This window comes from Myxine glutinosa, chromosome 2 (genome assembly GCF_964187855.1).
Source record: "Myxine glutinosa chromosome 2, kmMyxGlut1.1, whole genome shotgun sequence".
In the NCBI taxonomy this organism is placed as follows: Eukaryota; Metazoa; Chordata; class Myxini; order Myxiniformes; family Myxinidae; genus Myxine; species Myxine glutinosa.
Window position 1 is genome coordinate 151,665,690 of NC_136262.1, and position 16,830 is coordinate 151,682,519.

General features: G+C 43.9%; 1 protein-coding gene across 1 annotated transcript in view; it reads right to left on the reverse strand.

Moving 5' to 3' along the window:
• Positions 1–1,233: 1,233 nt before the first annotated feature.
• Positions 1,234–16,830, reverse strand: part of LEO1 (LEO1 component of Paf1/RNA polymerase II complex) — a 34,448-nt gene continuing 18,851 nt past the window's right edge. The window contains exons 5-11 of the mRNA XM_068106945.2: positions 16,556–16,780; positions 16,267–16,361; positions 15,892–16,026; positions 11,089–11,224; positions 9,331–9,520; positions 5,043–5,140; positions 1,234–3,185 (exon numbers count right to left, since the gene is read on the reverse strand). Coding sequence (XP_067963046.1) covers positions 3,069–3,185; positions 5,043–5,140; positions 9,331–9,520; positions 11,089–11,224; positions 15,892–16,026; positions 16,267–16,361; positions 16,556–16,780 — 996 coding nt within the window. The 3' untranslated portion in view covers positions 1,234–3,068. The remainder of the gene's footprint in view (positions 3,186–5,042; positions 5,141–9,330; positions 9,521–11,088; positions 11,225–15,891; positions 16,027–16,266; positions 16,362–16,555; positions 16,781–16,830) is intronic.

The window sequence follows — 16,830 nt, forward strand, 5'->3', positions numbered from 1 at the left end:
CAGGTTGGGTGCGACGAGGACGAATTGATTTGATTTTGGTGAAGATTCAAATCCAGATACGATAATTTTTTGAGTGATTCTTCACCATTGAGAGACGGGACCAAAAACGTTATATAGCACGATATCTCAAAAAGTTACGGACGAGTCATGACAAAACTTGGTGGACGAGTTGGTTACGTGACATGAACAAGCCGATTCGATTTTGGTTCAGGTCCGAATCCAGATCCGGCCTATCGGTGGGATACAAAACGTAAACTGTTCAGCCTGACCAAGGTATGCGCTCCACCAGGTTCCGTTCTAGTTGCCTTCGTCAGAGGAGAGGGTATTCAATTTGAGTCCGTTTGTTTGTCCGCACAGAATAAATATGATTTTCTCTGCAACAGTTGGTCCGATTGACAGGAAATTTTCACCGTAGAATTTTCCTGTAGAATTTTCACCACCTGTAGAATTTTTAAATGATAATTATGACGTCATAGGTCACGGTGCTTCGGCCGCAATCTTGGAAAAACCGAAAAACTTTGCACCTCCATATCTCCGAAAGTGCTGAATAGAAAAAATTGAGACATGGCTCATTGCAAAGGAACTCTCCATGGGGAATAAAATATGTTAATGATGATGTCATAGGTGCCTCCATTATGATGTCATAATTCGACAAGTACAAAACTTCATCCGATCAAGATGAAATTTTTGAGCATAATCTAGGAATAAATGAGTTTAGAAGAAAAAAAATGTCATCGGTCACGTGGTTCGGCCACCATATTTGTTTTAACACAAAAACCTTAAAAACCATTGAAAATACATCCTGGCGAGGGTTTGCAATCTCTGATTGCTCTTTTTCTTGTTGTATATGCCGTCCCTCGGAAGGAAGCTAAACAGGAGGACCACTGCCAGTACTGGTTGATGTTGAACCTTGAAGATCGCAAAGTATCTTTTGTGAAGAGGAGGTGAGTTATCATCTCCCCTCTCCCTTCCTTTCTCTCCTTCCCTTTAACTCTCATGATGCTCTTCTCCCCACCCCACATGCATCCAGCATATCATCCAAATCCACATAGCCATTGGCAAAATGTGGTCCATGTTGTTCCTCTTCTAAATTCAACATTTCATCCACATTCAACATTTCAAATCACATATTTACCATCCATGTTCAACATATTAATGGCGATGGATAATGTAACACAAAACCAACTTGTCCATTGGCCAAAATGACCAAAGGGTGTTTAAAAAAAGAATATATATTTTCAACACTTTATGTTTAATCGCCGAACACTTTTATACAAACGTCTCCAAAATAGTACAAAGTTACAGTGCCTAGCAATGCTCTTGAATTTACATAAAGAACTTGGGTTCAGGGTTTATGAAGTGTTTGTGTAGAACTTCAACGATGCAAATGGAAGTTAAGATATCAAGTCCAAGTACGTAGATGCTGTGGCATCCGTGACACATGGTTGGCAAGTCTTACAAAACAGACACACAGGGCCTCATCTTAGACAGGTTAGTGGTCTCTGCTTTTTGCTCTTCTCTTTTTGTACTAATAATAATTATTAAAAGATAATTATTACCAACAGATTCTGCTTTTCTCTTCCAAGCCCCTCTTGATGCACATTTCCTTCCACTAATCCCCAATTCGTTAGCCTTCCAAAATTCAGGCTTAATGCTCACCTGCACACATTTGCTTCTCCATCCTACCTCAAGATCATTTCCTCCCATCTGTACAGTCCCACTCTTCTCAACAGGGCCTTTTTTTAATGTACTTGTTAAAAAAAAAAAATTGGTATACTTAATCTGGACTCGTATGATAGCTAACACATAGAACAAATAAAAAAGGGAAGAGAAGGAGAAAAGAGGGGGAGAGGGAGGGAAGTACAACAACCGTAGAGAACAGGGACACCAGGAGATCTGTGGAAGAGAGAGAGGGCTGGGGTGGGGTACACAGGATAAGCAAGATGGAAACTATAGGGGTTTTCAGGAAAAACAGGGAATTTGAAGGAGGTGGGTTTGGGGTGGATTAACGGGTGTAGAGAAGATCAAGGTTTTTGGATGCCCAGAGGGGACAGCAGTACTACATGAAGCTGCGGATGAAAGCTTTAAGTGGTGAGTTGCTCAGTTGTGCCAAGGAAGGATTTCACACAATGGAGGATGCCAAGTCAGCGACTGGCTTTGGAGGCCAGCTTGGAAATATTTCCAGATATCCTCTTCTATGCCGAGAGACATCCTCGTCTATCTCTCCCTCCAATCATACACATCCCCAGTAATCATTCCCTCACCCCTGTCCCCCATTACGAGCTTGTTGGTTAAGTTGGTCACATTTTATGTCACGTTTGTTCATCCACCTAGTTTTCTCCCCCATCAATTCAGCTACCCTCATATCATTAGTTACCTTCATCTTCTCTGACATTAAATTTTGTACAAAAAAAAAACCCCCAGTCCTTCAAAGTAAGCAAAGCCATTGCAGAATTGTTTTTATTAGTTCTCTTAAATGCATCCAATAACCTTGGCCATTTTTTTGTACAAAATTTCGTCTCATGGAAGAGAAAGGTGGCACCTGAGGATGAACGAACAGGAAACCTAGTAACCTGTTAGTAAGAGGTCAGTTAATGGAAGATTCAAAATGTCGATTATTTATATATGTTACAGATACTGATGATCTGAGATGGCAGCGTTATGCCAGCATGAAGCTCTGGAAAGAAGAGTGGGAATAAACAGACTGAAGGATGTGCTAGAACTACACGTGAGAAGAGGAATAAAGCAGTGGAGGTGAGCCATGGGCCAGGATTTTAGGAGTTTATTGGAGAACATGTGCAATCTACCTCCTGGAATAGCAGAGGAAGTAAGACGAGAAGAGATATAGTAAAAAAAGAGATCACCACCTGTGTGCAATGAGAGAGCGAGACAGCAGGAGGCCTTGTGCTTGTGCTTTGCAGGAGATGCCAATGATGAGCTTTTTTCGTTGTTCCTAATTTTGTGGAAATGGTGGAGCTGCATTGGCAAAAATGTCTTCTTCCACATTTTGCCATCAACAATATTGATCAGTCAATCTGTCCAGGAAGTGATGTCAAAGGTTTTACCAATCAGCCTTCATCTTCATCTTCATCATCACTGATGACATACTTCTTTTGTTTCTTATTTCCCATCTCGTCTTCATCCTCCAACTTGCGCTTCCTTGAACCATCACCTTCAGACCCCTCCTATACAATCACAAATATTGATCACAAAATCGTTAACAAAAACGGTGATATTATCAACATGATTTCAGGAAAAAAAATTAAAATAAATTGTACATTTATTTTACCTTAATAATAATTGTACGTCGCTCACAATTAATTATTTTAAACTAGTACTTGGAGTCTCCAACCATCCTTGACCATGTTTTGGAACGCCGGTCGAGGCTCTCACATTTTCGCCTTTATTTGCTTTTAAATGTTTTCTCCGCAACCACTTGAGTGATTGACATGAAAATTTCAACAAAGGGGCACTTATCAATTGCCAATGATTTAACAAAGTTACATGATGATTGGATGGCAAATGTGGCCAGCGTTCCAGAAAGCCTATTTTCCATGGCCATGGTTTGCAGGGTGTTTCACATATCAGGCATAGATGGTCTTGACCTCAGATGAATTACATTTTGATATAAACAGTACAGTACATGCTGTTGAATCACATAAATTTAAAAATACAGTCGGACCCCGCTTTACGCGGATTCCGCATATTTGCGGGTGATAAAATGAGACCTGTTTCCCTATTCGCAAAAAAGTGTCCTGCAAATTCGCGGGTTTTTTTTCCTATTTGCGGCTGTATTGTGTTTCAGGGGCGCAAAAAAAAATTCACAAGCCGCTAGCTGGACGTTTATAAAACCCATTTTTCACCAACCATGCATAAAGCAGCTGGGCATACGCAAAAAAACATTTACGAGCCGCGAGCATGACCTGCTTCTACATTCACTGCTGTGTGCTTTGCGTGTTCATGGCTCTCGCGGCCGCAAATTTTAGCCGCACTATAATCGAGAGCTTCGCGGGATGTACCACCAGCTGCATAACACGTTATCCCTGTGCAGAATGAAAACACTCCACAGTATCTATTAGTGCAGTTACCCGTCTCTCTTTTCCCCAATGAAACTGGCACGCCATTGATTCGCGCATTTTCATCGACATTTGTGGGATTTGTCTTGATATTTCCGGGATTATCGCCGACATTCGTGGGATTTGCCTTGCTATTTCCAGGATTTACATCGACCATCGTGGATTGTTCCTCTCTATTCACGGATTCTCGGGAACCTATCCCCCCTTTTTCCATTGAAACAATGCTCCGCTATTCACGGTTTCGCAATTCGCATATTTTCCAGGAACGTATCCTCCACGAATAGCGGGTTCCCATTTGGTATTCTTTTTGTAAAATAAGGGTGGCAGATGGTGTTTCTAAGCAGAATTTGGTGTCAACATTGCTCTAGTTTTTTATGTAATAAATATACAAATGTGAAACTTCCTGGGATACTCGAAAGACGTCCAAACATTGAACATCATCAACTGCAGGATATTTCAAAAAGTTGTGGACAATTACAAGCGATTTAAATTCAAAAAGGAAAATATAAAGTATAAATATATAATATAAAAATTAATATAAAGCAAATTTAACTTGGACAGATTGAGTGTGTGCCGAGGACGAATCGATTCGATTTTGGTGAACATCCGAAAACTAGAATTTCAAAAGTAATTCTTTGCTATCGAGGGATAAGGCCAAAACCGATATCTCAAAGTCGTGCACAAATTCAAGCAAAATTTAGTAGACAGGTCCAGCCAGGTCTACTGAGCGCCGTTCTAGTTGTAGAATGCAGCCATATGGAACAAGAATAAGAATTTTCCAGTTGGTGGCATCTGAGATGGTGGGAGATGAGCAGTTTGAGTTGAATGGTCAAATTAACAAGTCTGCCAAAGATGCTCGAGAATACCTCCTCACATGCACCCCTCGTTTGGCAATGATGTGCTGCTTTGCCACGTGAACCCAAATTTACAATTTCAATGAAGACTAACATGGAAGTCGATTCTTACATCATCACTTTCCAGCTTCTTGGCTTTGAGTAAGCGCTGAGTGCGTTCTTCATCGGAACCTTGATCACTGTCTGAGGAGTATATCCTCGCACGTTCCTCTGCAAAGCAACACATTCTGCTGTTGGGAGCATACAACAACAACATGCATTTTAAGGCCATGTTCCCTGCTAGAGCGGGGGTTAGCCTTGCGGTCCCCATGACAATCTTCTCCATTTTGCCCTATTTTCTGCATCTCTCCTTGTTAACCCCCTTGCCCGCATTTCTTCTTGCACCATCTTTAGCCAAGTCTTTCTCGGTCTTCCCCGTCCTCTACTTCCTTCTACATTAACTTCCATCACTCTTCTCAACCAGTCACTTTCATCCTTCCTCAATACATGACCAAACCATCTCAACCTGTTCCTCTTCACAGCATCAATCACAGGCAATATTCCCATCATCTTTCGCAATTCATCATTTGTCTTCCTCTCTCTCAACGATACTCCGCACATCCATCGAACCATTCGCATTTCCACCCTTTCCAGCCTTCGTTGCTGCTCTACGTTCATTACCCATGTCTCGCTCCCATAAATCATAACACTTCTCACACATGCAGCATACACCTTTCCCTTCAGCTTCAGCGACACTCTCCTCCTCATCAGCACGCCACTCAGTTCCCGAAATTTCTTCCATGCACATCTCACTCGAGCAACCGTTGCCGAGTCTGATCCACCTTCTCCATTCAGCATGTCTCCGAGGTAGCAAAATGTTTTCACACCTTCCAGCTTCACGCCGTCTCCAAGATCCAACTCAACATTTCCTCCATCTGCAGCCCCCTCTGTGCACACCTTACATTTGAATGTAGCTGCCACACTGGTTAATGACCCTCTCAGACCACTACATTTTTGATGAACCCACTCAGCACACATTGTACATTGAATGGAGTTCACTCCGACACCCTTCCTACACACAGCACACGGCCACTTCCCAGTTCTTTCCACCTCACCACATGCTTTACCACTTGCCATCACCTTTGTCTTTCCGATATTCACCTTCAGACCTTTTGTCTCCATACATTCCTTCCACTTGTTCATCTTTTCCTTCAGTCCATCCATACTTTCCGCAATCAACACCAGATCATCTGCATACAACAACTCCCACGGTAAACCCTCCTTTACGGTCTGAGCCAGCACCTCCATCACAGCTACAAATAGTAGTGGACTTAGTACCGACCCCTGATGCACTCCCACCTTCACCTCAAACTCACCACTGTTCCCGTCCTTCGTCCTTACAGCTGTGCGTGCTCTTTTGTACATTGCCATCACTACTCTGATCAACCATTCCTCCACTCCTAACTTCCTCAATGCCCATGTCAATACTTTGCGTGGAACCCTATCGAATGCTTTCTCCAGATCAACAAACCCAAAAAACAACTTCTTCCTCTTATCCATGTACTTCTCCTGCAACTGCCTCACAATGAAAAGCGCATCTGTCGTTCCTCTTCCTGGCATAAATCCAAACTGCATTTCGTCGATCTTCACTTTCTTCCTTATCCTCCTCTCCAACACCCTTTCCAATACCTTCATTCCATGCTCCAATAACTTTATCGCTCGGTACGAGCCACACTCCAGAGGGTCACCTTTCCCCTTGTATAGAGGGACGAGGGTACTCAGTTCCCAATCCACTGGAATGCGGCCTTCTTTCACCACCAAATTACAGATCTCTGTCATTCTCTTCACACCCCAACTTCCTGCTGCCTTCAACATATCTCCCACAACTCCCGTCGGCCCTCCCGCTTTTCCACTCTTCATTGCTTTTATCGCTTCCTCAACTTCCTTCTCAGTTATCTTCTCTGCCGGTCCTAAAACTGGGTTACTCTCTATGTTGCCATCCCATTCATTCTCTGTATTCAACAGCATTTCCATATATCTTTTCCATCTTCCTTTAATTCCATCTGGGTCGACAACGATTTGTCCCACTTCATCCTTCAAGCAACTCACCCCCATCACATCACACCTCTCTTTCGCTATCTGCTTTGCAATCCTGAATACTGCTTTCTGACCCTCTTCCGAATCCAAGCGTTCTCCGAACATTTTCCTACATGCCTCCTGCGCCTTTGCTACCTCTTTCTTTGCAGCCTTCCTGGCTGCCTTATAACTTTCATGCTCTGCTGTTTCTGCTCCCGTACCCTTCGCCTTCTGCCACTCTTTGAACTTCTTCCTCTTCTCGTCAATCCTCTTTCCAACCTCAACATCCCACCACCATGTTTCCGAGTGCCTCGGTGGTCCTTTTGTCCATCCACATACCTCACCAACGGCTCCCAACAGACTAGCTTTCATTGACATCCAACCACTTTCAAGCTCAACCACATCATCCTCTACCCTACTCAGCCTCTCTTTTAATGCCTCCCTTACTGTCACCTCTTTCAACCTCCACACCTTCATTCTCGGTTGGTACTTCACCCGCCAAGCTCTCCTCGCACCTTTCACCCTTATGTCGCAGACAACCAAGTGGTGCTGTGAAACAGCCTCCTCCCCCGGGATCACCTTTGTGTCCCGGAGGTGCCCCCTATCTCGCCGACGCACCACCAGGTAGTCAACGGTTGTTGTCGACCCACCTGACGTGTATGTAACAAGCTTATTGTCCTCTTTCTGGAACTGAGTATTACAAATCAACAAATCAGCTCCATCAGCAAACTCCAAAATCCTTTCACCTTCTCCATTTCTCACACCATATCCGTTTCTCACACCATATCAGCTCCATCAGCAAACTCCAAAATCCTTTCACCTTCTCCATTTCTCACACCATATCCGTATGTTGGGAGCATATCCCCCCCCCCCCCCACCGTTTTTTAGAGGCCATTTTTCCCCGCAAAGCGGGGGTTGGCCTTTTCGGGGACCGTGGTAGTTGTTGTTTTTTTGGTCCCCTTTTTGAAGCAATGTTTTACGGCCGGATGCCCTTCCTGACGCCAACCCTTTTTGCCGCCTTCAACGACAAACAGGGAATTACCAGTGAACTGGTACTCAATTGGCCGACCTCGGAAGGATGACAGGCTGAGTCAACCCCCCTGCGATTCGGCGATCGACCGAGATTCGAACCCAGGATCCTAGGATCCTAAGCCGGCACCCTAGCCGCTAGCCCAACACCAGGGAGCATATCAATCACAGTAAATCAAAATAGGCCAAAAACACTTGAGATTTCATGATATTGTAAAATATACGGCATATCTGGTCCACCGATGTTACATTTTGAGATTATGGGAAAGTGTCAATAAATACGAAAGGTTAAAAGTAGAAGGCCTTTTTGAGGAGGGGCATTTGATATGCAAGTATGTATTATGAGAACAAGGAAAAGATTGTTCAATGAAACACGACTCCCGTATAATTTTTGGCAAGTTGGTAGGGATGTTTCTAAATATTTCTTAACAGACATTTTTTTTCAGTAACTAAGGCTCGTGGCAGAGTTGCCACACCCACATGGACAAACAGACAAATACATGAGACAAACACAGCCACTGAGCTCAACCTCCAGTGCCTGGAGTGCCAGTCACTTCCTGGGGCACTCTGGGTACCAACGACGTTCCAACAATGGTTCCACAGAAGCGGAAAAAGAGGAACTAATGAGTGAAGGTGAACACAGTCATTCTGGATTTTTGGCCACATTCTGGATTTTGGCCCCTTTGCCAGACCTACAGCGACAAACTTCATAGGAGGGGTGGTAAACAAATTTTCCATTGCCGGAACAGAGGAAAATGGAGCTGTAGGTACGAGAGGAGGGTGGATGAACTAAGCGTTTAGGAGTGAAAAGATTTTGGGAAAAGGCCTTTTCAAAAAGAATATGAAGAGATTTTGATGAAGAAGAAGAATGGATGGGTTGTTCCTGATATAGCAGCAAGGAGAGCGAGGCATTTCAAAATATATATTTTAAATTGTTTTTAGAAAATGCTATCAACAGCTTTAAATGGAAGAAACGTTTTATTCAGTGAAGATTCAGTTTGGGGATATTTAAAAGAAGTATGGATAGAGAATGAAAGAGAAACTGTTGTGCATGACAGATAGAGTTCAGTTTTTTTGGAGTGAAGAGTTTCTTGTTGTTTGTATATTATTTGGAGCAAGGAAGGGAAAAGGTTTAAGATTTGGGATCAGAAATAATAATACTTGGGAGGAAAGGAGCGAAAACGAAGCACGTGTGGTCAAGTAACAGAGGCAGAAGCAGCAATAGGACTAGCGCAGCCCTAAACGAGAAGGCCCCCCCTCCCCCTCCAACACGCTTATGAGCCTAAAATTACAGGAGTGTTGAAATATAATCGCACCTCTCACACCACCCTTGTAGTGGTTTTTAATGGCAGCCAAACTAATGGATTCATCGCCGTCATCATCATCGTCATCAAAGCGGTCTGCCTCCAAGTACTGGGACGTGAGGCCTCGGAGGTGTTGCCGCTCACGCATACGGCGCTGCTGTGACTCACGGCGGATGGATGCTCGGAGCCGCTCCTCTTCTTTCTGCAGAAATACATGGAGGTAGCAGCATCCGCCATTGATAAGTTACATCACATCGAATAATGAACAATACGAAGGGCAACACAACTTTAGAAATAATGGAACTAAAACCTATCGTTCGTGAACTTTGCATAACAGGAGCGAAGGTAACAATTTGAAGCTGATGGGCCAAACGGAACAGTAGAGAGCGGACGATGCTCCGCTGAGATGCGTTTTTCTTCACCAGAGAGATTATCCATGCATTTGCGTAATCACAAACCTGTCAACTCTTCTTGGAGAAACTGGCGATTTTGGAACAAAGTTTTTGAAAAAGATGCATAAACAGATGTTTGGTACTACAGAACTTTAATATACAGGAAAACAAATACGACATAATGGCAACACCACCGAAGCTTTTCGTGCTGTAATCTTCAAGGCGATTCACAGCAAAGAGACCGGAAGAGATGAGAACTGGTGCATTTATAAGCATATCTAAGTAACCGCGACACCGACTGGTTCTTCGTTCATGACGTCATTGGTGTTCTGAACGCCCATTGGTCAACTCAGTCACCACTGTCCTGGACTTTGATTGGCTGGAGTGGAGTTGTCAGCGATGTTGCACCATTTGCATCATTACCTTGGGCAGCGGTCGGGGAAATACCTTTAATATTTCCGTGTTGAAAGAGAATGAGAGAATGCACAAATTCCTTTTGACGACACAATGTAGGGTCCGTGGAATGGATGAACGTTGCTTCTAACATACGTAGATGTGACGTACTACGACCTCGGCTCAATATCTTGAACATAACTGCATTGTACTGGTCTGCACAATCGGGGTTGGCATCCAAGTGCCGTGCAATGGCAGAAGATGAAGAAGAAGAAGAAATGGTCGACGGTCCTTGAACGTTCTTGCATGGTTGTACCGATTGAGTCCTCACTCCCGAGTTATTTCTTCCAATTGCCAGGGGGACATGCTGTTTGATACGATCAGCCAACCTTTGGGTGGTACGGCCCATGTACCGAGCTTGAAATGAAGTGCCGATGTGAACCAATGGGCGTTCAGAACACCAATGATGTCATGAATGAAGAACCAATCAGTCGTGGTTACTTAGACGTGCTTATAAACGCACTCGTTCTCATCTCTTCCGGTCTCTTTGCTGTGAATCGCCTTGAAGACTACAGCATGAAAAGCTTCGGTGGTGTTGCCATTATGTCGTATTCGTTTTCCTGTATATGAAAAAGATGCACTAAAAAGACAGATTTTTTGCATGAAGTTGGCTCTGGCGTTGCATCGCTGGGCACCACCATTTTGTCTAAATCTCATATATTCCCCCACCGTGAGAGCACGAGTGGTAAATTTGATTGATCGAGATGGCGTACAATTTTGCCAAAGTACTGCTAAACTGCTCAGGTTTTTGGAAGTACAGTACAAATACGGCAATTTGTGTTCTACAGTGTTCAAAATATGAAATTCAATTGAAGTTCCTCGATCATAGACTGACAGAGTGAACCGATTGCTTTCCCCTGCATTAAGCTACGCACGCAGGGTAATTATGAACTTCCATATCACAAAATAAGAAAGCCAATAACACCTTGATCATCTCGCTGCGTTGAGACTCGGGATCTTTCCCAGCAATGGGCAAGATTCGAATCTTTTGAGTCTTGGAGCAGCGGTCGGCAAGAGAAAGCGTCATCTTGCGGTGAGTGGCACTATCTGTGGAGTGTGGTCTGCAAGACATGAGCCATGCCACAATCAAACATTTATCAGGGCAAAGATAACTGAACAATGCAAGTGGTGAATGATCCTAATTTTCTGGCAAAGCAACAACAAAATAAGTCACCCCACTTCATGTTATTCTCAATTATTATTGGATCAAGCAAGTTCATGGATTAAGATATCAAGGTGTATGTCATACCATATATATTGTTTGTGCAAATGACTCAAAGTGGGCGAAAGACGATTAATATAGCATCGTAATTTGTACTCTGTGTGTGCCTGGGTTGGTGGATTCAGGGTGGGGGCTGGACCCCAATTCTCTCTATGTAATTGTGTATCGTATAGTGCCGCTCCCAGTAGGGGATGGGTACTACAAGTCATCCTATCAATAATTCTGGGGGAATTAATAGGTTCTGTGTTTAATTATGGTTTCTATGTTTATGTTTAATTATTATGTTTATTAGGTTTACTCTCCATGAAATGGAGAGTAACCTATTTATTACTGCTAGAGTCTTTCTTATTATTATTATTATTCCGCCCTATTTTGCACCTCCGAAAACTTCATAATTAATGTTCTCAGCAACCGCTGGTCGGATTGACAGGAAATTTTCATCAAATGATCGTCTTGGCTCCGAGAATTTTTTAATGCTAATTATGACGTCATAGGTCACGTGGTATGGCGCCATCTTGTAAAACACATTCAACCTTTCCCCTCTGTATCTCCGAAACCGCTCAATGGAAAAATTTGAGGAATGGCTCATTCTAAAGAACTCTGCAATGGGAACAAAAAACATGAGTATCGAGTATATTTAAAATGCTAACGTTAAGAGGTTAGAATTCGTCAAACAAAATTTTTTCTCCCCCGAAAATGAGATTTTTTTCCCAGATGCTTAGTTAAAAAAAACTCAGAATGCAAAAAATTTCGAAGTCATACGTCACATGGTTCGGCCGCCATCTTGTTTTTCGTGAAAAAAACACAAAAACCCCTTTTTCTCCGCAACGGCTGAACGGATCAAGCCCAAACTTGGCATGCATATTCGCACACCCATGACGAACAAAAAAGCCTCTGAGCACGATGTCATCCGACACATGGTTTCAGAGTTATGACGTTTTTAAGCTCAAACTAGAAATGGTATCACCTCCATAATTTGTGAAGATATCGAGTGGAAATTTTACACAAATGTTCCTCATGGGGGGATGTTTCAATGTTACTTGAGACGTTTTGATAAGTCACATGGTTTGGCCGCAATAAATAATGGAAGGTAAATTTTAAAAAGCTTGTAACTCTTGAACCACTGCATTGATCGACTTGAATTTTTAATGCAATGTAGATCTCATCAAGCAGAACAAGTCTGCAAAATTTCAAGATGATTGGATGTACGGTCTCGAAGCTATAAATCTTTATTGTTGAAAGAAGAAGAAACGCACCATTTTGTCCTTCCAGGACGTGATTACGATCACACGATCTCCCGCGGTCATTTGAACCTCAAATAAAATTATAATTGAGGATTTGTCAATAGTTGAGGTGTATTAACAAACGAATGAAACAGATTTGGTCAAATTCTGACTTTTTTAACTCGATCGCATTTCACACAAAGTTGTGAGAAACGAAAGAAGAAGAAACCTCGTTTGGCTTCTCAGATAAAATAAATAATTCTGTCTCAGGTTAATTTTCTTTTTAAAATCGCTTTTTCTGCAATCAGTGCATGGATTGACATGTGTGGATGTGTGTGTGGGTGTGGGGTGGGGGGGATGTGTGTGTGTGTGTGTGTGTGGGGGGGGGGGGGGAGGGAGGGATGTGTGTGTGTGTGTGTGTGTGGGGGGGGGGGGGTTTGGTGCGTGTGTGTTAGGGATGGGGTGTGTGTGTGTGTGTGTGTGTGTGTTAGGGGTGGGGGGTGGGGGGATGTGTGCGTGTGTTTGTGTGTGTGTGTGTGTGGTGGGGGGGGGGGGGGGTTGGGGATGTGTGTATGTGTGTGTGTTTGTGTGTGTATGCATGTGGGGATGTGTTTATGTGTGTGTGTGGATGTATGGATGTGCGTGTGTGTGGATGTGTGTGTGGGTGTGTGTGTGGGGGGGGGGGGGGGGGGGGGTGGATATGTGTGTATGTGGGGGTGTGGGGGGTTGGGGGTGTACGTGTGGAGGAGGGGGGGTTGGATGTGTGTGTGTGTGTGTGTGTGTGTGTGTGTGTGGAGGGGGTGTGTGTGCGTGTGTGTGTGTGGATGTGCATGTGTGTGGATGTCTGTGTGTGTGTGTGGGTGTGCGGGGGGGTGGATATGTGTGTATGTGGGGGTGTGGGGGGTTGGGTGTGTACGTGTGGAGGAGGGGGGGGGGGGGGTTGGATGTATGTGTGTGTGTGTGGAGGGGTGTGTGTGCGTGTGTGTGTATGTGTGTGTGTGTGTATGTGTGTGGATGTCTGTGTGTGTGTGGGTGTGCGGGGGGGGGGGGGGGGGTGGATATGTGTGGGTGTGGGGGGGTTGGTGTGTGCGTGTGGAGGGGGGGCAGATGTGTGTGAGTGTGTGTGTATGTGTGGCGTGTGTGTGTGTGTATCTGTGGTAGGGGTGTGCATTTGGGACGAGGGGTGTGGAGGTGTTTGTGTGTGGGTGTGCGTGTGTGGGGGCGGGGGAGGGTGGTGTGTGTGTGTGTGTGTGTGTGTGTGTGTGTGTGTGTATTTGTGTGTGTGTGTGTGTGAAAGGATTGAAACCTCGAGGAAGAACGGTGCCCAGCTGATGATCCATGCAGTCGGGGAACTAGTCAATTGCTTACGGGTTAACGTTCTTGCTTCAGGTGGAGAAACTATGTTTGAGATTTGCAATTTAAATAAAGTTGAACATGGGATGTTGTGAAATTAACATCATTTACAACAATCCTTTAAATTATTTATGTTTAAGTTTAGGAACAACAGACACTGTACAATTAATTAAGTGTGTGTGTGTGTGTGTTGGGGGTGGGGGGGGGGGGGGGGGTAGGGGGAATGTGTGTGTGTGTGTGGGGATGTGTGTGCATGTGTGTGTGGGGGTATGTGTGTGTGAGTGGGGGGTGGGGGGGTGTGTGTGTGTGGGGGGGTATGGGGGATGTGTGTGTGTGTGTGTGTGTGTGTGTGTGTGTGTGTGTGTGTGTGTGTGTGTGTGTGTGTGTATCGGGGTTGTATCCAAGGGGGTTGTGTCAAAGCATGTCCAATGAAAGTGAAGTTGTATCAAAAGTGTGGTTGTATCAAAAGTGTGGTTGTATCAAAAGTGTGGTTGTATCAAAAGTGGGGTTGTATCAAAAGTGGGGTTGTATCAAAAGTGGGGTTGTATCAAAAGTGGGGTTGTATCATAAGTGGGGTTGTATCAAAAGTGGGGTTGTATCAAAAGTGGGGTTGTATCAAAAGTGTGTGCGAGTGAACCGGTCATCACTGCCAGTCGTTTTAAAGTGGCAGTTCTAGTTATTATTATTTTAATTTAATTATTTTTATTATCATTTTTATTATTATTATCGTTCTGTTATGTTTAATTCTCGGGAAGACCGAGATCGGGAAGACCGAGATGGTGGAAGACCAAGAAAGAAAGGAGGTCTCGGGAAGACCGAGAAAGATTTGGCTAAAGATGGTGGAATAAGAAATGCGGGCAAGGGGGTTAACAAGGAGAGATGCAGAAAATAGGGCAAAATGGAGAAGATTGTCATGGGGACCGCAAGGCTAACCCCCGCTCTAGTAGGGAAAATGGCCTTAAAATGCATGTTGTTGTTGTTTGTTGTCTGTTATGTTTAATTATGGTTTAATTATGGTTTAATATTATGGGTTCTGGGTTCTGGGTTTAATTTAATTAGAAATTAATGGAGTTCTGGGTTCTTCCTTAGTTTTTGTGATTTTTCTGGCTCACAGGATAGCCTAGATGTACGCACATTCACCCCCGAGCTGTCCAGCCTGGGTTTGAATCCCGAACCAGCTATAAACAGTCATCCTGGTGTTATGCAGGCAGGGCAAATGTGAATGCGCCCCTCTGACGGGCGTCCCATCTGCTGGCTGGCATTAGATGGTGGACGTTGAAGATCCCACGGTGACCTGAGTCTTGAGTATGAGAGCTATCACCGGCATCCTGGCCAAATCCCAAATTCAAAACTTTGGAATTTGCAGGGGACAGTGCATCAGTGGCACAACCACGTACTACAGCTACCCAGCAGCCACGTGTTGCATCCAAAATGAATGAATAGTATTTTTCTTTCATTGTGAGGCATTCCAATAAGGTTGGTACGATATAAGTATTTAGCCGATTTCAATTTAAAATAAATATTATTTAATATTACAAGATCCTGGTTGAGATGAGTATTCAAGACAAATATTGCTACGTTTCTTGGAGACGGTGTTTGCAACCAGTACACTATGATGATGAAGTGACGATAAAAGGGAAGTGGGAAAGAGTGGAAACAGATCGATGGGACATGTGGCATCCTTGTCTATTATTATTGGCTCATGCAAACACATTCATAACGTATGTACGCATACTAGTGACTGTGACATACGAGCTCCATGAGCCCAAAAGCATCAATAGGAACTACAACCACCACCACCCCCAACTTGATAATTTTACTCTTCATATCTGAGATTAATGTTGACCAATTTTGAGAATAAAGGGGTTTTAGGTGGTAAAAAAAATACATAGGTTCAAAAATTCCTTACATTTCAAAAACAAGAAACTACCTGAAGGTGAGTTTTGTTCGGAACACAGCTTGACCCTGCAACCCAGTGCCTTGTCGGATGAACAAGTGGTTGTGATCACCTTGCAGAGGGGCCTTATGCACGTCAAACACCTCATTGCCCAGATGAAGAGACATACTGCTCACCACACCAGGAACACGGAAAAGATTTGGGACCAAAGGTACCAATAACATAATTCAGCAAATGGCCCAGTGTTAAGATCTACGCACACCAATCGCATAGTCGAACGCCTCTGCACACCACGTTGCGCCTTGGAACCCGACCCGACCCAAGGACGTGCCGCCCTATGCAACAGCAAATGTAGTGGCAGCTTTACATGAACCACAAAAAAACCATACTAAATGGTTGTTGTAATACCTGCCATCTGACCAGCGTACCATCCTGGCATTGCTCTCTTTCACTTCATTTCCATCCTCGTCTCGCTGCACTCGCCAGCGAATTGTGTTCTCCACCTGTCAGCAGTACCCGTAAAACATTGAACATCTTTTATCTAATATGGAACGCTGAGAGCAAATGAGACACTGCAAACATCCTGAAATGATGTTAATTAGAAAGGAAAAAAAGGCTTTCTGTCGAAGCTGCCACTTTCCATACACTGTACTTCAAACATTAAGCTATACAACAGGTAAAATAGAGGACATCTTGCCTTCAGCTTTAAACGTGTACGACCTTCCTCGTCCATCATTTCATCATCTTCAAACTCGTCTTCATAGTACTGCGCGTCAAAGGGCCTCGTCTCTACACTCAAGAAGTTGGGCAGTTTCACAAAATAGAGTTCGTTGCCCAGGTCGGTGTTCACCTTGGGGATCTCAACCTCAATGCGTGTTTCAGGAACAGATGGATGGCCAACGTGCCCACCTTCCTCTCCATCCTGCACAAGCACAAGTATGTACTTAAAACAATAAATTGTAGTGCCTAAAT